At 40.3% G+C, this 21370-nt stretch overlaps 4 protein-coding genes across 4 annotated transcripts; 1 reads left to right on the top strand and 3 right to left on the bottom strand.

The window, feature by feature from the left end:
- Nucleotides 1-397: 397 nt before the first annotated feature.
- Nucleotides 398-12671, bottom strand: LOC149618603 (uncharacterized). The gene is made up of 14 exons (XM_089854247.1): nucleotides 12289-12671; nucleotides 11963-12226; nucleotides 11701-11875; nucleotides 11509-11610; nucleotides 11371-11452; nucleotides 11229-11300; nucleotides 10948-11166; nucleotides 10719-10873; nucleotides 1838-2273; nucleotides 1457-1785; nucleotides 1282-1350; nucleotides 873-968; nucleotides 675-798; nucleotides 398-603 (listed from the first exon to the last, which is right to left on the bottom strand). The coding sequence occupies exons 1-14, from the start codon at nucleotides 12299-12301 to the stop codon at nucleotides 430-432; spliced, it is 2310 nt and encodes a 769-aa protein (XP_089710373.1). The 5' UTR covers nucleotides 12302-12671; the 3' UTR covers nucleotides 398-429.
- Nucleotides 4271-7232, top strand: LOC149618604 (uncharacterized). The gene is made up of 6 exons (XM_089854250.1): nucleotides 4271-5385; nucleotides 5448-5507; nucleotides 5574-5672; nucleotides 5746-5919; nucleotides 6389-6482; nucleotides 6602-7232. Exons 1-6 carry the CDS (start codon nucleotides 4981-4983, stop codon nucleotides 7192-7194), a joined length of 1425 nt encoding a protein of 474 aa, XP_089710376.1. The 5' UTR covers nucleotides 4271-4980; the 3' UTR covers nucleotides 7195-7232.
- A 37-nt stretch (nucleotides 12672-12708) lies between the features above and the next one.
- LOC149618602 (fatty acid synthase-like) lies at nucleotides 12709-15189 on the bottom strand. Its single transcript, XM_089854248.1, has 3 exons — nucleotides 13616-15189; nucleotides 13175-13542; nucleotides 12709-13109 (listed from the first exon to the last, which is right to left on the bottom strand). Exons 1-3 carry the CDS (start codon nucleotides 15145-15147, stop codon nucleotides 12709-12711), a joined length of 2301 nt encoding a protein of 766 aa, XP_089710374.1. The 5' UTR covers nucleotides 15148-15189.
- A 3512-nt stretch (nucleotides 15190-18701) lies between these two features.
- LOC149618601 (fatty acid synthase-like) lies at nucleotides 18702-20428 on the bottom strand. Its single transcript, XM_089854251.1, has 2 exons — nucleotides 19310-20428; nucleotides 18702-18965 (listed from the first exon to the last, which is right to left on the bottom strand). The coding sequence occupies exons 1-2, from the start codon at nucleotides 20425-20427 to the stop codon at nucleotides 18899-18901; spliced, it is 1185 nt and encodes a 394-aa protein (XP_089710377.1). The 5' UTR covers nucleotide 20428; the 3' UTR covers nucleotides 18702-18898.
- Between the last annotated feature and the right edge of the window lie 942 nt (nucleotides 20429-21370).

Here is a 21370-nt window from a genome sequence, read left to right as displayed (position 1 = left end):
AAGAATGACGTTACACTTACCCCGCTTTGTGGTACACTTCTCTCGAAGAGAAGTATTATATACTTCTGGTATTATATTATTAATTAATATTGTTTAATGAATTACACTATGGGGGATAATGGCTCATCTTTGAAATCTAGCTTTTAATTGGACTGTAAGGAAAAGCAAAGAACCGAATTGGACCCGAAAGCTAATTTTGGGGTTTTTGAAGGGCCCGAAGACCCGACGGGTAATTGAAAATTGGACCCGATACCCGCGGGTACAATTTTCTATTACCCGAAATTTACCCGACACCCAAAAAAACTGGACCCGCACAGCCCTGCTTTAAATATACATGTTCTTTTAAACTTAACCCCAAATATAAGCAATAGGTATTATACACAAATAAGAAAAGAGATTTGGTTTAAATGTTTATTTTAATTGTTCAACTCATTCATTATTCTCCTCAGTAATATTTGTAGATTGTTTTTCACTCGGTGCGGAAAATCTACTTTCGTGCATGGCCAACAAAACTTCTTTTGGTGGACAGTCTACCATGCCTCTATTTGGGTGAATTAATTTAGGGTGATCTGAATTTAAAGCCTCCCTCCTTTTCATGTTTCCCTATGGTGAAGTAATCTGATTTGTTAATTAAAATAATAACGCTAATAATAGTGTCCAGCATGATATCTTACGTGAAAACTTGCCCTTTTTTGAAATATTTTTAATATTAATCTCTCCATATATGGGTATTGTTTTTGTTCTAAAACCTTTACAGTATACCAGGCTTTGCTTCTTTTACTGTAGCACTTGTTGAAACTAAAATAATGTAGGAGTGTAAGGTGAAAGTAAATTTTCATTGTAAATGTTACTGTAAGACGCAAATTACAAACCGTTGAACGCCATCGTCAGTTTTGGCTTCTAACCTTCCAGTATGATAATTGTGGTCAATCGCTGCTAGTTGGACTCTCATTTCATACATTTTGAAGCTGTGAAAAGTTTCAAATTAATTACCTTGAAAGTTAGAATTTAACACTGACGCGAGTATTACAAGAAACTTCAATTCAGTAAGGTACAAAATAAAGGCGAAACTCAATGTAGGTGACTAATTTGACTTTTGGGAGAACCACAAACGTTTTACTACCCCCAAATATCAGAAGGGTCTCTTTTAACTTTAAATAAAATCAGCACTGATTACAGGCTAGTCAGTTATGCATCGCGTGTTCCAGAAATTTGAGTATTTCATATAATGACGTGGACATAGCATGAAGTTTCCTATAAAACTATCAATTAATACTCTACCTAAATGCATATCGCTTGCTAGCATATTTCAGAATCAAACTATGATAATTTTCCAAAAATCCAGTATGACTGACAAAATGAAAAAATATATATAAATAACCATGAAGTTTTACAGTATTGACTATTGAGGCGGAAGCTAAAAATCTAGCTCCACCTTAGTGATTAATTGTCATACCGAAAATTTGCATAATAACCAAGGTTATTGAGAATGTTGCCTTTGGTTATAATTTTCTTAATTTCTTCAAACTGGGGAGATTCAGGACGAAGCCATTTGTGTGATTTAATCTGTTCTAAGGTTAGATCTTCGTGCAAACAGCAGGTTGGAGCGCCATACGCAAGGGGCAAATTCCACTCGTGGACGTCGCAAATATGTTGCAAAAGGGAAAGCCATAAATGTCGCATGACAGTCAAATCTCCTTTGCATTCTCGCGCGCAATACCAAAAATGGTTGCGAATTAGAGGGGCCCAATGTGCTACGTCTTCGGAGCCTTTTTTCTTTGATGCCTAAAAAGAAATTATGTATTCATGCATAACGAATTGCCTATCTTATTGTTACCTCCATAAGCTTCTTGAGAACATTTTTGGATGCGTGCCAGATATCCCATGAATGTTTAATATTGCGATAGATGCCTTTCTTTTGACGTAATAATTTTGCAATCTGGTTATGCGCATCAGTCACTATCTCCACCATTTTGGTGCCGTATAATTGGCCTATTTCGTTTATTTCAGCAGCTGTTAGTTCAAATCCCAAAAGTTCCATATTTACACTTTTCCCAGCGGCATGTCTGACATCTCGCGATTTCACAGAAAGTATTTTTTGCGACTCCATATCAGCCATTGTATAAGTGCAATACATCGATGTATGGCCAGGGGAATCATTGCGCCCATCACCAGCTACAATAACTTCTCTATCACTCAATTCCCTAAATGTCTGTCTTTGAGTTTCCTTCCACATCTCTTCTACTGCTGGACTTATAAAATGCTCCTGGTAACTGTAAATAAAGAAAAAGGGTTATGCATGTTTACCTAAATTTGGAATTACGGATTTCCCATGGTGTTAGTTTGTTTTGCTAAAATCATATCTTTCCAGAAAATAGTATATAGCCAATTCCAGAAGGGTGGAATGACATATGTCAATGGATGTAAAGCCTTTGGAATAGAGGGGAGTCTCTAGGGGTCGAATTTATTACGGGGGAGGTGGTCTCCATTTACTGGTCTGGAGATAGACATCTACTCGAGACCATTCTATCTTACTTCACAAAGCGCATAATACCAGAAGGAGATAATAGAGAAGTATTATATACTTCTGATAATACTCGTATTCCCATACCTTCTACACGGAGGAAGGAGAGAAAGGTACGTCAGAGACTGCAGTTCGAGAAATAGCATACTACCTCTGGTCCACTTTTATTAATTTCTCTGACTAGTTTTTAAATTCAAGAAGGGGGGTCACTGGTCCTCGGGACCAGTTTATTAATTGGAAATCTATAGGAGAACGAAGGCGGGTACCAGTCCGGTCACTGGTCCCAAGGACTAGTTTAAAAATATCCTTATTTCCCAGACTGTCAGAGAGTGAAGGTAACTTCAACGAGAGTTGTTTCTAAATCGTCACGTGATCCGTTGAACAAAATATTCAAAAGGTAAATAAGAAAAGACTGTTAGAAAAACGAGTATTCGAATTAGGAAACGATTTTTCGTAAAGAAATTCGCATAACCGATTTGAATACGACAACAGTTCCCAAAACCGAGTAATCGTTTCCAAGAGACTAAATTCCAAAAGAAAACGTGTATTCCATTGAGAATGATAGGGACTATGGTCACATGACACATACCAAGCTGTTTTTTTTATATATATATATTTCAACGCGATTGCACAGTTCGCGGAGTTTTGTTTTTCTCTCACCAGACAGGAGAGAAAGAGGGAGATAGAAACGCGCTTTATAAAATCCGCGGAAAAAATGGGAAAATAGGGGGGGTAGTAAAAACAATTTTCAGTACGTTTATTTACCCCCGTTTTCACCACGCATGGATCACGGCTGCCTATACTGATTCTCTCTCCCTCTCTCTCTCTCTCCTCTCTGCTCTCACGCCATGATCGGTCTTACCGTGGGAACCAGAGCGAAAGAAAAAAATTCCATTCTATGCGGGAACTACAATATTTTTAGTCTGATACACGTATTTAGAGAACGATTAATCGTTTTGAAAAGAATATTCGTCGGATAAAACCGAGTAATCAAATTTTTTAGTATTCTTTTTGAAGAAACTGGCACTGCTAGGCTTATTTTGAAAACGATTAATCGTTTTGAAACCAGCCTTTCAACAATTTGTTCCTTCATAACGGATCACGTGACGTCTGGCTCCTCGGCTTTGCGCCGAGGTAAGCGCGCGGCCGCGGGAAAGAGAGATAGGTCTGTCGCGTTATAGTTACCTTCCCCCTTGACTTTCCTTTCTAAAGACTATTGTAGTTAGAAAGGGGGTGTAGAGTGTTTAACCATCCCTCTAGGCGCGCTCTTGTAAGAGGGGATACTGTTCGTGACTATTAGGGGGATGACACTGAGCAAAGAGATGGAAGGGTATGATGTTTGCACCTAGTACTGACACTATTCTATTCGTGCTCACTGGTGAAACGAGGGTTGTTAGTCTAAACTCTAGGTTTTCCCCGGGGTATCAAGGAAGAAGTTTTATATTTTTTGCTACTAGGCCTATAATATGAAATGAAATGAAAGGAGGATTTATTATACAAGAGTATCGTTTGGTCTCCTTATGTTAATTATTATATATTGCAAAATACGCGTAGTGTATAGAGTTTAGCTGTTTTTCCCTAAAAATATACCAAAGCATGATAAAACCTTGAGATAAAAGTACCCTCAAAACTCCAAAAGAGAACTCCCTATTCAAAATTGAAACCTTATCAATAAATCTATTTACTGTAAAATTTTCTAACCAAAAGTAGGCCTACTTTCCTAAACCGAAAGTTGTAAAGAAGGGACGATGAAAAATGGGAGCGGTACTTTAGCCCTTTCTCTCTCTTACCCTTATTGAACTTGACATTTTAACCCGTCTTACCCACGACTGGCCGGAGCCATAAACGTAGATAAAAATCGCTTTCCCATGTCGCCTTCCCTTCTAATTGTCTTGGGACTAGCAATTTCCTTTGTACAACTAAAATTTTCAAGACCAGTGATTGGCTAAAACCTTAACCCAGCTTTCAAATGTAACAATTTCTCCTCTTTTTTTGTAACAAGAAAATATTGTATTCTATTTTTATCACCATTCCGAAAAGGTCCTCGAAATCGAAAGGGTTGATTCTGAGCTACCCTAAGATCGAATCCATCCAAAAAACTTAGAATTTTACCTTTATTTACTATGAAATAAAACTTATATGTTTAATTTAACCGAAGTCCATTCAATTATTTAATCAAAATTAAATAGTTAGTCGGGACATCAAAACGCGATATCTACTGTTTCAGTCCGGTAGTTATACGCCATCAATAACCAGCCATAAGCTCTCCCAGTTACTACACCTTAGGTTAAAGGGGGTAGTAAAGCTAGAAAGATTTCCACCCTTGGCACGCGCGGACTACATTCCCCTCGTTCCCCTTTCTTCTCCCTTTACTGAATGCCACTTTCATTTTCAATTGCTTTCGAACAGAGGCAATTTTTTTGTACGAGCTTTTTCCGACAATATCGTCAAATACAATGGAACTAATGAAATTAGGTTTGCCCGTGGCGTTAGAAAAAGGGTCTAGTGCACCGTGGGTCACTAGTTGCGCTTGTCGTCATAATTGCGAAAGAACAAAAGGCAGAAATGTTTGCCCGTGCAAATGTCTAGGGTTAAATTGCACAGATATGTGTACTTGTGGGAACGTGGGCAAGAAGGAGGTTGGTTGCAAAAACAAAAGTTTATCTAAAGAGAAAACGTCAAGCGCCAAAAAAGGCGAAAAACGCGGTAGAGACCGGATATATACACAAGAATTAGAAGAAGCGGAAATAGAAAGTAGTGCTCCATCACCGACATCGAAATTTTCGGAAGATTCAGATGATGACGATTTCATCCCACACGCGTCATTCCAAGAAGAGGCTGCGTTAGAAGAGAGCTCTAAGGTAAGATAACTTTCCAATAAAAATTCAAATCCCGTATGGAAATAACAAGACTTTCTTTATAGCCTAATTTGTCTACTCACTGTGAAGCAGCGAATACTTCTTCTGATTCTGAGAGCGAACAAGTAATTGTATATCAAGTAAGTAAGTAAGTGTTAATAAATGCTAATTCAATTCTATCTACTACTTAGGAAGTGGTGTCCAAAAAAAGGAGGAGAAAAAAGACACATAGACCGAAAAAATTAACATTAAGCGAGGAAATTCTAGAGGCAAGCGATTCAAATGAAGAGGTATGCCATTAAACAATTTTCCGAGCAATTTTCTCATTTACGCAACATCAATTTATAATCTTAAAAAATGTAGGAAGATGTTCAAGTTCAATCTAAAAGGAAGAAAAAAAGCGCCCCTAAAACGAAGCCAGCACAAAAACGTAAAAAAACTGGAAGTAAGGTCTTGAAAGAAGCAATGGAAAAAATAGATCAGTCTTTCATGGAAAACCTAACTGACAGCCTTGAAAAGCATCATGCCTCTCTACAGGTAATCAAAAGTGATATCATGGATAAAGCATGCGCGGTACGAAATTTGTTTTCACGCTATGAGACAGGCAAGTCCCCATCTCCGACGGCAGCTTATTCAATGTATACTCTGTTTCAGCTTCGGTTGTCAGCACGCTAAAACGTAGGTCTCTATGTTGGAGCGGCTTAGCGGTAACCTATAACGTGGCTTTGTGCGTGCTGACAAGAGACGAATAGTCTTTTTCAGATTGTACTGAAAATCATTTCTTTCGTCGGTTGTAAGCACGCAAAAAGCTACGTTAGATAGCTACCAAGCTTTGCGAGTTCCGACAACCGAAGCTGGAACAGGGTGTGTATCTCATGTCGGAGATAAGGAGTTCTATCCTATAGCGAGAAAACAAATTTCCTCAGCCCATTCTTTTTACCATAGTTCAGCTTTGGAGTAAACACTAAATAAACCAATTTTTAAATATTTCCAAATTATTAATCAGGCTTTAATTAATCGAATGTCACCAGAACATAAAGATTGCCTATTATCCAAAGTCAGCAAAATTTTACCTGAATTTGAAGTTTTAGCGAAAGAAGGTAAATAGCCTATAGTCTTTAAGCGGATTATAGAAAATACTGGGTTTATAATAAGCTTTGGTGTAAATGAAACCGCTGAAAGACTTTTTTTTGGTTGAAATTGACATTTCCGTTTTTAGTTCTTGGTGAAATTTCAACTCCTAATGAAGCTGATAATCGAGAAAATGAGGCGGAGTGGGACGAATGGGAGACTCCAAACTCAGCCTTTTGTATTGGCGTTGAAAATACAGAAATGGAACCCCTTACAGCCTCAAATGATCCCCCCGCGATACCATCGACATCCACTGCTTTGGAAAAGACTACCCCAACCCCAGGTCCTGAGACATCTCCAACACCCCCCGGGAAACGCCCTAAGAAATGTGTGTGTTTGCGATGCAGAGAAATGCCGTTATTAATAGAAAACAAGTGCTGCAGGGATCCGCAATGTATAACAACATCTCCCGAGTTCAGTTTACTCTGTTTGGAGCCTTTCGTCTTGGTTTTGAACATGAGAATGCGGAACGAGCTTCTACTTGATCGGGACATGCTAAATATCGCAAATAACCGATTAAGATTTGCCGCGTATTCCAACCTTTGCCTTTGGTTGTACGGGCGGTTAGGGGTTGGAAACCGTTTAGTACTCCCGTCGTGTGCTATCCTAAGAATTAGGGCACGTTTCCCGAGCGAAGACGGTCAGTACAGAGGATTTCGCAGAGGATATTATCCTGACTAAGTCCTGACTAAGTCCCACATAAGAAGTGAAAAAATAAAAATTTGCCTATCTAAAAGACTTATTTGTTTTAACTTCGATAATTTTCAATCTACGTAGTTTCTCGGAAAAAGTTCTACCTTACAAATATGTCTATCTGTAAACTGACAACATACGGATGATTTTACGTAAAGGCCTCGTACTTCCTCCGTTATCTCTTGTAAGAGAAGGTGCATCTCATGTTTGTGACAATAGGGAGCTTGGGGGTTAAAAAAAGTGTTGTTTCGTCCTTCCCGAGAATAGCATGGCCCGAAAATACAGGGTGTCGACAGTGGTTCTATGGGCGATTTGGAGTAGAATATGTTCTACCGTTTACAAGCTATGATTGTTGAAGTGTTTTACGGATGACCCCTTTATTCCAGTTTCTCACTTAAATTTAAGGGGTCATCCGTAAAACACTCCAACAATCATAGCTTGTAAACTTACTCTAAGGGCAAAATGTCATCACCCATGGAACGGACTGTCTGTATGCAAACGTCTATCTGTTAGCTCAGTGTCATCCCCCTACTAGGCGCGTACAGTAAGAGCGCCGCGGCCCGCACGCCTAGAGGGAAGGATAAACAGTCTACACCCGCTCTCTAATGACACTAGCCTATTTCGGTCTTAGCTACCTTTTTGGAACATCCTTTCATGATCCTATACTTTAACCAGGGAGGGGGATTGTTGCTCTAAGGTTAAATATACAATAATATAGGGGGAAAAGGGTGGGTAGGAATTTTTATCTCTTTCCCTAAATTCTAGCCTATTCATATACTCCCCCCTTCTCTCAGCTAGAAAACGAAATCTGTCATCCCCATCATTCTTTAGTTCATGTTCTATCATAGAGAATATAGAAAGGGAGTCGAATTCTGGGAATAGAAATATAAGTTAAAAACAATTTGTGACGAACAGTTCCGGGTAAGGTCGATTTGGCTGTGTAGAAGAAACACCCTTTCTGTAGCGAAACTAAAAGAGACTCCACGAAACCGCTTATTTGAGCTACCTTGGTCCTTGCCTTTACCATAGTCGAAGGCAAATTCGACTCCTTTTCTTAAATCTCTCTGTTTCCCTTTGGGGTATATGGACCCAAAACTACCTATACCTCTTCATGTTTATTTTCTGTTAGGGAGGGGACATAAAATATTTCTATGGAAAGGAGACGGGCGTGCAGCGTGCACTAGTCACTGGACAGAAAGTGCTTTTGAACAGTTTTGTGTATCTTTTAAAAGCTGTCTTTCAACAAGTTTTTACAACAGTAATCAAAAGTGGATGGGAAATATAGGGAGAGGGCATTTGTCAGGGAGGGAAAGAACATCCGACGTCATTTTATACCTCTACTTAGGGGAGCGTTTGTAGGCGCTATACTGAAATTCCCCCGTTAGGGGGATGGAATCGAGGTAAGAGATATAAGCCTATGACGTGGCAAGAATGGGTTTGCCCTCTCCCTATATCTTGGCTAATGTATTACTGCCGTTTCTTTTCGCCTTCTCTAAATATTTCTCTATAACAGAATTTCACATTCATTTGACATTTTCGAAGTAATAGGCGAGAACTCTACCCCCTCCTGAGAGAAAAATGTTCCTTACAGACCACGGAGCTGTATTGTAGATACAATACAGTTAGAGAGCTGCATGGAAACGGTAAATAGGGTAACCCTACTCTCTGGGGTAACCACCGAAAACCGTGGCAATGGATGGCTTTTTTTAGTAATATCACATATTCGGATCGGGAATGGACGGATATAACCAATATGGAATGGAAGTGGTGAAATTGATATACATTTTACTTTGGAAATGGTTGGTAAATGGATAGAACCAGTTCTATGGATCATCTTAAAATTCTAAGACTGATAAATTGTTTGGCCACACAGTAATGGCAGCTCTCTGCCTTTGACTGTATTAGACTATATATGGCAATCTAAGATAGGTGCCACTACTACTCATCTCACTTTGTTTGTTGCAGCCTAGTTACAAGCTAGCTTAGCTAAAATTACCGTCTTCCATTGTGAGTTTTCGCGCCAAATTGTCGTTATAAATATTTTGGGAAGCGACTTACGCTACTTGGCGAAGGGCGAGCAAGAGTCCCTCAGTCCAGTCAGATTTTTCTACAGTTATTTATAGCCCCTCCCCTCTTTTTTCACTAAAATTCCGAATGAAGACCCGATATTGCAGTGGTAATTTTGGGCCAAACCAAGACGCTCAAGGGTTATATTCTTTCGAACTCTATGGTATGGAAATAGTTTTCTGATCTTGTTCATTTCGGTAATGGTTGGAAATGCATTAACGTTTCTTAATTAGGAATGCGAATGGTTAGTATTTGTAAAACACCGATGGAATTGGTAAACAAAAATGGTATGGAAATGGTAACGTTTGAAACTGAAATGCAGCTCTCTACTGAGGGTTGCGTACCCCAATTTCCACTTGGAAAAAGTCTACTGTAAAAGGCGATTTTAAAAAATTACGTTTCACCAGGTGCGCGTGCCAAAACGAGGGAGTGAAGAAATGCTTTCCATCTATGCTCCCCCCTACAAATATTGTATAGGGGACTTTTTAAAATTGCTTATTTACACTAGAGAGCTGCATTTCAGTTTCAAACATTACCATTTCCATACCATTTTTGTTCATATTTTTGTTTACCAATTCCATCCATTGATTTCATCAACTTCTCCATCCGTTACCGATCGGTGTTTTCAAAATACTAACCATTCGGATTCCTAATTAAGAAACGTTAATGCATTTCCAACCATTACCGAAATGAACAAGATCAGAAAACTATTTCCATACCATAGAGTTCGAAAGAATATAACCCTTGAGCGTCTTGGTTTGGCCCAAAATTACCACTGCAATATCGGGTCTTCATTCGGAATTTTAGTGAAAAAAGAGGGGAGGGGCTATAAATAACTGTAGAAAAATCTGACTGGACTGAGGGACTCTTGCTCGCCCTTCGCCAAGTAGCGTAAGTCGCTTCCCAAAATATTTATAACGACAACTTGGCGCGAAAACTCACAATGGACTGATTGACAGCTATAATAGCCGTGAATCTCGTGTGCTAAAGTAATAAGAGGATGAGATAGAAGACGGTACTTTTAGCTAAGGTAGCTTGTAACTAGGCTGCAACAAACCAAGTGAGATGAGTAGTAGTGGCACCTATCTTAGATTGCCATATATAGTCTAATACAGTCAAAGGCAGAGAGCTGCCATTACTCAGTGGCCAAACAATTTTTCAGTCTTTTTAGAATTTTAGGATGTTCCATAGAACTGGTTTTATCCATTTACCAACCATTTCCAAAGTAAAATGTATATCAATTTAACCACTTCCATTCCATATTTGTTTTTTTCAGGTCATTCCCGATCCCAACATGTGATATTAGCAGAAAAACCATCCATTCCCACGGTTTTCCATGGTTACCACGGTAAATGGCAATTTATCCCATTTACCGTTTCCATGCAGCTCTCTAATTTACATCATTCCACCCCAAACCTTTTATACGTTCCAAAAAAAAAACTTACTTGTTGTAGGTGTCTTTTTTGAAGAAGAGTATTTTGGCATGTCTCATGAACATTGCAATCTTTCCATACATATTACCAGATAAAGGAATGCTGGAGGCAACAATAAGGTTCCCAGAGTATAACCCATTTATTACTGGTTGGGTTGACCATTTTCCCTTATTAACAATAGTAATTATTTATTAATTTACTAAAACATATAATAGAAGTTAGTACATATATTTGAAAATACCTTGGTATGATTTTGGTTTCTACTGGTGATACCAGTACAACACCATGTAACAAGTATAGCTGTACCCATATACTTTGAAGTGTATCTAATAGGTTCATCACAATTACGGCACACTGTACCATAAGCTTTCTCTAGAACTTCCATAAGTGTTGGTAAGTGAACTAGAGCCATCTCACTTCTAACAACTGTCTCAGCTGTTTCCAAAGGTTTAGATTTGGGCTAAAAATACTTAATTATTCAACAAATTGAATTCAAATACTCTATAATTATCATTTTTATACCTGTTCTGCTGGTTCGATTATTAAGGAATCATACTCGTCTCTATCTGGAAAATCACCAAACTCTGATGGCATCTAAAGAAAAATTATATTCAATATTATGAATATAAATTATGTTATTTGAAATATTTTTGGTTAAAATTACCTTTTCATCATCATCATCATCATCTACCTCTCCCCCATCAGTAAATGTATTGGTGAAATTTAATATATTTTCATCTTCCTCTCTGTAAATGAAATGTTGTAAAATTTTTAAATTCAATTAGTAACCTGTCATACTTACTCCACATTTTCTAAACCCTGAGCCATTTCATGTTCTTCTTCAGAAGCTAAACGGTTTTTGTCTTCTATCTCCAATTGAGTGGCACTGACGTCACTATCCTTGCTAATTAGTTGTGGAATAGAATTGGTTACTTTTATGATATTTTAATTTTATTGAGGGACACGAATATGTGAAACATATTGAAGAACCCACATAGGTGAAATATCCAGATCACTAAAGCTCATTCTTAGTCTTTTGTGGCTTTTGGCAAGAGCAACTGGTGTAGAAAACTGACGGTTTAGTGGAGGTGTAAACTCTTCCTGGAGTTTTTCCGGTGTGTCTACGTCCGACTCTAAAGCTAGCCCATATTTCAGATGCGGGGGTAATTCTGATTTTTATGAATATTTTCAATAATAAAATATAAAATATGTATACAAATAACAAACTTAAAAGCTAAAATTAGACCTAAACTTACTTTGCGGTGTTCTTTTCCGGGAATATTGCACAGGGTTAATAATGGAAAAGTCAGTTTCTGTGCCACTGTCCATTTTCGATATTTTGTCTGTTTGAGTCCCAATGCTTGCTAAGGTTACCTTGACTGTGCAGTCAGAGCTCCCAGCTTTTTCTGTCCATTTTTTTAATAATAACAAAGCGAACGACTCATTTGATAAATTTAATTTTAAACGTTCAGCTCTAAACAGTGGAAAAGCATCTCCTATGCTGAGCCTGTTCTGTGTGCCTATCGAAAAATAATAGATTAAAAATAACTACTTATACTAATCACTAAAAATTCATACTTACATTTGTTTGCCATTCGTCTATTATAAATAGCGTAAAAAAACTGGTGGATACACGCCTGATGTTAACCATACATACAAAATTACAAATACAAGCCCGTAAAAATTGACAAAGGCTTAATATTAAAAACCGTCCGAAAAACACTCGTCGCCGGCCTGCCCGCCTACAAATTCCGCGATAAACTCGTAAGAAAAAACCGTGTCAACCGTCCGTTGGACGTTGCGCGAGATTTGAAATTGGGAACGAAACAACAAGAACCATTGAAACACACATAAAATGGACCCTTTACGCTGCTCTAAAACTCCACAAAATATAGTTACAGTTACCAGTCCATCTATGAAACTTTTGGCCAATCAGAGATCAAGGCCAGAGGCATGCACGTATAAATCCCGCCTCTCCAACTGCGCTTCGCGCGCCATCTAGTTACAATTGTCCCCATTTTCTAGCGACCGCGCTATGCTTTAAGTATTCTCTTTTCTCAATCGAACCAACCGTGGTGAAGACTTGACAACCCATGCTTAAAGCGATAGAAATTGCCGCTTGCCCTACTCCACCACTTCCAGAATGAGTTAGAATACTCTCTCCGGGCTTCATTTTTCCTCTCATAATTAAGGCATAGTAAGTGGTGGCGTACACAACTGGAATTGTACTGGCTTGCTCCAAAGTCCAATCGTCTGGTACTGACCAAACAAAACTTGGATCGATAATAACACTGGTGGCCAGACCCTTGGTTCCAACAATTCCCATAATACGTTGACCGTTCGGAGTAGTTTCACGGCCAGCGTACTCCAGACCCAGAAGGCATTCCTCGGAAGCAAAATCACCTTAAAGAATAAAATTAAATCTAGTTGTAAACCAAATTTTTACACAAGTAAGAAATATAGCAAACCGGAAATAGAATCGGCTGTGATTTTCCCTGTTGCTAACATGATGTCCCTGAAATTGAGAGAGCTGTAGTACACTTGGCATAAAGGTCCTTCGTCCCGCAAATTTCTTGGCATATAAAATTTGTTCGGAGATTGAAACCATTTAAAGCTTGACAAATCACCACGAGTAAGGATGTTCAAGTAGGCGTGTTCTGTTGGCTCCGTCATAACTTGTTCGGGCGGAGGAAGCCCGAAGTGACGGAAAGTACCCCATTGTCCTTCGTTATTTATATTCATAACTAAGTCTTTCTTCATTAGATCGGCATAAAATGGACTTGTTAGATCGAACTCGGGTAGAGATTTCTTCTTGCAATTATTGTCAAAGACACAGCTATGTAACGAATCCGTGTTAATAATCCCTACTGCTCTTCAAGACTTAAACTAGAAAAAATAAGAGTCCTTACCGGATCTTCTTACAACCGATTTCCTTCAGCAAACAATTGACTAATCCGACGATGCCTATGATTGGTTTGTCAGACACAATCCATAGATTTTCACCATCTGCTTCGCTCAAGAGGTTCCCAATAGTTTCCTTTAAATTCTCAATCCAACCAGAGTAATCATCCAGGTTCACCTTCACTACTCTTTGTTTAGCCAAGTCACTTGGCGAGTTATCAAACTTTCTCAAAATATAAAGGGTGGCTGTAAGATTGTCCGTCTTCTTGCCAACAATAACACATCCAATTTCTTCGCAAATTCCTTCGATATCAATACAGTGATGTGAAAGTTCTTCACCAAAAAGTTTTTCTCCAGGTGTTAAATGCGTTCGTTCAATCAGAATCATAAAACCTCGGTTTTTTACGGCGTTACGCATTGACTGTAAACAGGTCTTTCTACTCTGTCCCTTGTATATTTTAAATACATCTTTAGCAACAATTAGGTCATAACGTTCCGATGGTCCATCATGAGACATCAAGTTCCATTTCAAGGTCTGGACAGTCTCACCAAGAAAAGACGTATCAATAGCAAAATCTTCCCCAATTTGTCCAAGAGTATACTCGGTTTTAATATTAGCGTGATATGTACTGATAAGGTTCAGTATATTTGAAGCTACAGTGTGATCCAAGGCTGCTTCTAGTATTTGAAAATGTTCCACATTGGGCGTGTTTTCGATGACCAAATCCAAGGAAGCTCTCAGCGCTTTTTCACACAAGAGAGTGTTTGACAGAATGTCACGTGAAAGTGAATGTCTTTGGTCGGCGTCTCCTGTTAGCTCCTCCAAAGAATATTTCTTATCTTGTGAAGCTGTCGCTTTGAGAATTTTCTTTAGAGCTTCAAGCAGATGATAATTTTCATTTTCTTCATTAATGAAACATTTGACAACATCGTCTGAGGCTATATTTTGATCATTCAAGATTTTGTTCATTTCCAAGTGGTTCCAGGCATTGGCTTCAAGGATTTTCATGGTGACAGAGTTACATACTTCGATGTACTCTTTTAGTTTGTTTGTATCAGCTCGCGATAGCACATTAGCGTCAGTGTTAGGAACAAAGGTATATTCCTCCAAGATTGGGGATTTCACACCAGCATAACGACGTGGGGCCGAGGTACACGTTAAACCTTCCATTTCTATGGCTCCGGCAGTGCAAGCGTTGATGTAAGGATCATAATATGCTGTGATACTGCTAACGGTTTGTGGAGATAACATTTTCCTAGGGTTAACCATGACCCTTCTTAAATTGGTCGGCAAGTTGAGTAACCGATTATTTGCACTTAAAATTGAGAACTGGAGCATGGTGTCCATGAAAGTAACCCAATTGCCATTCCATAGTAGTTTCGAGATCAATCCAGTAGATTCCACTTCAAGAACTCCTCGAAATGTTGGACCATACTCGTATCCTCGCAAGCGAAGTTCTTTGTAAAAATCTTTGCTCTTTAAATTGACGCTATTAGCGCTATCACGCCTGAGTGGGCTTCTCTTTACTTGATCTTCCATTGTTAATTTCAAATCATCTGGTACATAAATGCGACCTGTGACAGCCTTTGAGCCACTTTCAATGATTTCGAATTTTCCAGAAGATTGCATCAAATTTACAGTAAAACGGACGATTCCTTCTTTGGGCATCATTGTTGCGCGATGCAAATTTACATTTTCAAACACGACAGGGAGGCGTTCAAAAGTCGTCGACATCGTCTTAGCAAGAGCCTTCCAAGCAAGCATAAGGTATCCAGTCGCGGGATACAGTACCCTTCCGTCAATGTTATGGCCAGTTATATAATAATCAGGTGAACTTGGACTAGAACAGTCAACTTCAACAACACTTTCGGAATCATTTTTCACACCCGCAAAATCATACGGTGATACTATTTTCCAAGAATGCGAATGATCCCAGTGAATTAGGCTCGATATACTGGGGGTTCCATGTGGTACTGGATGTTAAGTTTAGGTTCTCACGGGTTGTAACTGGACTCACTCAAGTTAAAACAATTGGTTAAAATAACTATCAGTAGTTTATTCAGGTTAAAAATAATACAACCGGTTCCTAGTCCCAGCCGTAGCTGTCTGTCTTAACTCGACCCCTTCTCCCCACTCGATCCGCTTCCACGGTTCAGTTCAGTTCCCTACATTAGCGACCCCTGGTATAGTTTTATAGAATTACGAAATGGCGCGTACTTTGATCGCGTTATGTTACAACTTTTTTTTTTTTTTTTTTTTTTTTTTTGAGATTATTATTATACTTAATAACGTTGTGGTCGTCGAATGATGCGTTGTGGCCGACCCGTTGGCCCGGTGTCGGACGCTGGTGTGTTGAGCTTGTGAGGAGTAATCGTGGAAGGTGATTGAGGGTTCTGAGGCGTTAGTGTCGTATTTTGATGACGTGATGCTTGTCCGGTGTACGGCTGTGGTTGGCGGTTTTGAGTGTGTGGTTGTTGCTTTTGAGTGGGCCTCCTATGACTGTTGTTGCCCTTGGTGAGCGTGGACTGTTTGATTGTGTGTTCTTTAGCGACTTTGCAGGACTATTGGACGAGGCTACGTGAGATAATGCGGTTTCATCCATGGTAACTTGAAGTCGAATTTGGCTTCTTGTTCGTCGGATTATCTTGTTTTGTTGTGTTTGAAGTTGGTAGGAAAACAGTTCTGGTCCTACCGAGGCTATTCGGGCTGGTAACCATAGCCTGGGTCCGGCCAGATAGCGTATGGATTGGCCCGGGTATAGCTGAGGTAATGATGTTGTCGATTTTTTATTGAAGTTTTCAGTCATGGTGGTTTGTCGTTCTGTCAGGACGCGTCGAGTTTCATTTGTTGGATATAGGGGTTCTGATGACGTGTTGGTGGTGGTTAAAGATGTGCGTATCATGCGTCCCATCAGTAGTTCTGCTGGCGAGTGGAGATCAGTTTTAGGCGTCGCTCGGTGCTCCATCAAGACATCATTGAGATCTTTGTTTTCCGTTTCCCTCGGCAATTGCGGAACCGGATGAGGAGTTAGAGGTAGCGTTATGTTAGCTCTATCTCTTTCTCGGCATATGGGGCATGCCCTGACGAAATCCGTTATATGATTGGACATGTGGGGCCAGAATACGTTAATTTTAGCTTTTGCCACACACGACTTGATCCCTTGATGTGTCCTATGTATTTTCTCGAGTATCTCATGTTGCAGGGTTTTTGGTACTACGAGGCAGGAGCCGCAATAAAGCAGGTTATCTTGGATGTGAAGTTCGTCTTTGTGCTGCCAGAAAGGCTCCAGTTCTGACGTGAGGGCCTTCTGAGTGTTTGGCCAACCTTGGTGAATGTGTTCGATAATCTGTTTTAGTGTCGGATCTGCTTGAGTCGCTCGTTTATATTTTTCTTGTATGGTTGCCGGAAATGTGGTGATAGCGTGTACCGCTGTGTGCGGACCCTCAAGGTTGTCGGTTTTTATTAACGTATGAGAATCATGGGCTCGTGAGAGTGTTGGCATGTCAGTATTAGCGTGTATCGTCATTACATCAAGTTTTGGTGGAGGTCCTAATGAACGTTGTACATGGTCGATTAGTCCGAGTTTGATTGACGCCTCAGCTCCTAAAATGGGTGTGCGTTCTTCGCTGGTGATGTAAAACTGGCATGTCGATTTCGCAGTATGAGAGGTGCATGGGAGGTTTGTTACCCCTATAACAGGTACCTGGTGACCAGAGTATGCCGTTACCCGATGGGTCGGATTTGTCAGCAGCGGTTGGTACGGCAAGGCGTCATACATTCGTTTGGTGATGATATTAACCTGCGACCCAGTATCGACTTTAAAAGCGATGGGTGTGCTGTAAATGTATATATCATCATATATTTCATCTTCGGCTCTTCTTGACTGTAGGGAATCTAGTCTTTGATCGTCCGGTGAATTAGGTACCAGTACCAGGCCATAGCTGAGATATTCCTCCTCGTATGTTGGGTTGTGGTGATTGAACGGTTCTGTGTTGCTAGTGTTATCTAACGGGTGGCCCACATCTGTTTCTTCTAGTGCGTGGGTGGACCGGCAGACTGAGGCCCAGTGACCACGAGCGTTGCATTTTAGACACGATGTATCACGTGCCGGGCAAGGTTTAGAGGTGTGGGATCTGCCTCCGCAGTTTGGGCACTTTGGGTATGGCCTTGGTTGACCAGTATTTCTGTTGGTTTGAAATGAGTGTCCATATGTTTGTTGAATTTGAGAGTACGGTGCGTTATCCGTGTTACGATATGGTCCGCGTCGGTTGTGATAGTCTCTGCGATTCGAGCGGTGCCAACTCGTGTCTGGTCGTTGATTAAGGGCATCAATCTGATCATTTGGAATGAGAGCTTTACTGCTTGTGGTCATAGCGCTGGCATGGATGGCAGAGGTCTCGTCGGCTTGACAGAGTGCTGTTGCTTCTGTTAGTTGTAAATTCGGTTTTGCCAGTAGTGATCTACGGAGTGAATCCTTCCTGATTCCAAAGACAATTGCCATACATAATAGTATGTCCGTTAGAGGTGATAACTCGCTCTCCTGGGCCTTGGTCTTGAGTTCAGTATAAAATTCATCAAAGGATTGGTTTTCTTTTTGTGTAGAGGTAAAGAATTGGTATCGAGTATAGGTGAGGTTCTTATAAGGGGCGTAATAAGCATCAAATGCAGCGTAAATAACTGAAAGGGTTCTCAGGTCGCCCTGCTCTTGTATCGTGAGTGTTTTGTAAATTCTTCTACCTGCAGGTCCTAGTATGTGGAGAAATGTAGCTCTCTGAATCGGGACTGTCTCAGCATCAAGCTTGGCAGCCAGCGCGTATATTTCAAAGCCCTCCTTGTATTCGCTCCATGCCAAGGCCGGGTCAGGTCCAGGTGAAAAAGGTTCTGGGCTCTTGAATTGACTCATCTTCTGTTCTTGTAATGTTTGCGTGATTCCGCTTGATCTCGAAGTTGCAAGTTTGCACAATGAAATGCCGAGAGCTCAAGGCTTAACGGGTTCGGTACTGAGAATAGTGTTCAGCATCCCACCTCTGTCACCATGTTAAGTTTAGGTTCTCACGGGTTGTAACTGGACTCACTCAAGTTAAAACAATTGGTTAAAATAACTATCAGTAGTTTATTCAGGTTAAAAATAATACAACCGGTTCCTAGTCCCAGCCGTAGCTGTCTGTCTTAACTCGACCCCTTCTCCCCACTCGATCCGCTTCCACGGTTCAGTTCAGTTCCCTACATTAGCGACCCCTGGTATAGTTTTATAGAATTACGAAATGGCGCGTACTTTGATCGCGTTATGTTACACTGGATAGCGCAATGGAGGGTACAGACTTTTAACTTTAGGATTTAGACCCAAGTTGTACAAGCTGAGAAAGGAATGGGTGTATGGATATTAATTTCAAATGAAATTTCATAATAACCGTTGAACAACCGAAGGGGGTGAAAGAGCCTACGCTCATCTACACTAGACCATTTCTCACAATCGCATCGAGCGGTATTAAAGAAAAGCTGGTATGATCCCAAGTGTAATTTCAGGTAATTAAAAATTTTTACTAATGCTAGGTTTATAAAGATTAAGCTTGATTTGTGAATTTTTCAAAATTATTATTAGCTATCATTTTACTTTTTCTTGGCAACAGAAAACTAACAGGGATTTTCAATTATGACTACGAACTGAAAAACATCTAAGAAGACAAAGCTTTGAACTTACTTTCCAATAGATGACAAAAAATGATCAATGTTATTTGGATGATTTCTTTTCAGCATTGACACGTAGGTACAATCTTTCCCCATACGCCTCTTGATGATGGCTTGTAGTAGGCCATGTGGAGCTATTTCTACGACGATGGCATTTTTGGGGACATGATTCAAAGCCTCGTGAAATAAAACTGGAGCAATCATGTTATTGACAAAGTAACCCGTCGACGACATTCTTGCTAAGGGTTTGTTCCAGTCGGCTTCTTGAATAGAAGAGCTTATCCATCGTGGAGTTCTAAGCTTCGGATACGTAATAACTTTATTCAACGCTTCCCGCAAACTCTGAGATATGGACTTCATGTAAGGAGAATGAAAAGGCATGTGGCAACTGTTGACTTCCTTGACGAAAATATTTTCTGAGAGTAAAGATTCTATTAAATTTTTTATCTTGCCGACAGGACCAGATACGGTAACCGAATCTTCGGCATTGTGGCAAGCAGGAACGATGCCTTCTGGACATCGTTTTTTCACTTCCTCCCAAGACAGACCCACTGCTGCCATAGCTCCTCGTTCTACATTACAGTCCAAACAACATTGTCCCCTCCAATATGCTGTCATCAATGTTTGTTTGGCAGTTAATCCACCGTCAGCGTAAGCGCACGCCAACTCACCAGCCGAATGTCCGACTATGCCATCCGGTTCGATCCCGAGATTAAATAAAATATCAATAAGTGCTATCTGAACCGCGGCTATTGAGACGAAGCAAGCGGTGACGGGGAGCAAATCAAGCTCGGTTCCATTTGTAACCAACTCCACAAGATCAATACCGTATGGCTTTACCACTTGGGCGGATTGCCTTATGGAATTGGCGAAGGCATCGAGATGCATCATATCTTTCGCCATACCAGGCCATTGAGAACCAACTCCTGAGAACAAGAACCATACTGGTTTGTTTTTGTTGGGTGCAAGCTCTACCAATTGAATTGTGTTGTGTACGTGAGTTAAATAATAAATGCATTTACAACTAAAATAAGAGTTTAATGATAATGATATACGAGGATGATCAGGTACAAAAGTAGTGTTGCTCATAAGCTCCGGAACAAGAATGCCCGTTTTCCAAGACTCTCTCATGAAACTTGGGGAAGGTAGTTTGGGGCGCCATAAGCGGTTAACAGTGGAACTAACTAGCGGGAGTTTTGAATATATCTTTGTAGGGACACTACAATACCTTCCTTTTTGTTTGTTTACAATAGTGAGTTAAGATAATATTGATATTACATGTAAGTTACAATTTGTTCAGTGACATATTTCAGTTATTCAGGTACCGAGCAGGTACGCGTTTTTGTCTTGTGGCTTTTGTGGTAGCTATAGATTCTGATGGTCTTTCTTCTGTCGTTGGGGATACGACCCCCTTGTGTACTTGCCTGATCTGAGGCATGGCGTCATGTTGTGTGTCATGGTCAGGGACAGTGTTATGCCGAGGGCCGTGTGATGTCCTGACGGGAGGTGGATTGGGTGGAGTCTTCGGCTTTTCCTTGAATGCGGAATCCCCTATATCGAATTCCACTTCCGACGATTCTGTGGTTCCAATTTCCATATCATAAGCAGACCGAGGACGTATTTGGTTTTTGTGACGGCGTATTTCGTCTTGTGGTGTTCTCACGGTATACACGGTTTTTCCGATTATATCGCTAATGGTACCGGCAAACCATTTTTCCCCCTTTCCGAAATTGCAAGCGATAACGTCGTCGTGAAGTGCGAAGTTGCGGCTCGTGGGAGGTGGCGATTGTCCATTGGAAGTAGGTGGCATGGCCGCATGTTCCTGACAGGTGGGACATGTTGCGGACAGGTGCTCAATATCGCGGTCGATATGTGGCCACCAAAACATAGCAGCGATTTTCGGATCGGCATTCAGAACAGTGTGTATTTGTTCAGCGTGTTGGTTGATTGAGGGGAGGATTTGTAATTCCGAGTACAACCATTTCCGTCCGCATAAATTTGGCTTGTTACCTTGGACAACAAGGATAGGTAGACTGGCCTCTCGTGTTCCAAAGGATACTTGGACGTTTGTCTG

Source organism: Phalangium opilio, unplaced genomic scaffold (assembly GCF_054372755.1).
Source record: "Phalangium opilio isolate 3A_F unplaced genomic scaffold, DU_Popi_V2 ptg000209l_1, whole genome shotgun sequence".
Lineage (NCBI taxonomy): Eukaryota > Metazoa > Arthropoda > Arachnida > Opiliones > Phalangiidae > Phalangium > Phalangium opilio.
Note: the sequence above shows the minus strand (reverse complement) of the source record. Positions and strands in the feature narration are given on the sequence as shown.

Coding starts and splice junctions, on each gene's coding strand:
- LOC149618602 (XM_089854248.1), bottom strand. CDS start 15,147: ATGGAAGATCAAGTAAAGAGAAGCCCACTCAGGCGTGATAGCGCTAAT. Junction 13,543..13,615: donor ATCGGTTGTAAGAAGATCCG/GTAAGGACTCTT, acceptor TTCGTTACATAG/CTGTGTCTTTGACAATAATT. Junction 13,110..13,174: donor CACAGCCGATTCTATTTCCG/GTTTGCTATATT, acceptor TTATTCTTTAAG/GTGATTTTGCTTCCGAGGAA.
- LOC149618603 (XM_089854247.1), bottom strand. Junction 11,876..11,962: donor CCGGAAAAGAACACCGCAAA/GTAAGTTTAGGT, acceptor CATAAAAATCAG/AATTACCCCCGCATCTGAAA. Junction 799..872: donor ACTGACGATGGCGTTCAACG/GTTTGTAATTTG, acceptor ACATTATTTTAG/TTTCAACAAGTGCTACAGTA.
- LOC149618604 (XM_089854250.1), top strand. CDS start 4,981: ATGGAACTAATGAAATTAGGTTTGCCCGTGGCGTTAGAAAAAGGGTCT. Junction 5,673..5,745: donor CAAGCGATTCAAATGAAGAG/GTATGCCATTAA, acceptor TAAAAAATGTAG/GAAGATGTTCAAGTTCAATC. Junction 6,483..6,601: donor TGAAGTTTTAGCGAAAGAAG/GTAAATAGCCTA, acceptor TTCCGTTTTTAG/TTCTTGGTGAAATTTCAACT.
- LOC149618601 (XM_089854251.1), bottom strand. CDS start 20,427: ATGAGAGAGTCTTGGAAAACGGGCATTCTTGTTCCGGAGCTTATGAGC. Junction 18,966..19,309: donor TTTTTGTCATCTATTGGAAA/GTAAGTTCAAAG, acceptor TTCCTTTCTCAG/CTTGTACAACTTGGGTCTAA.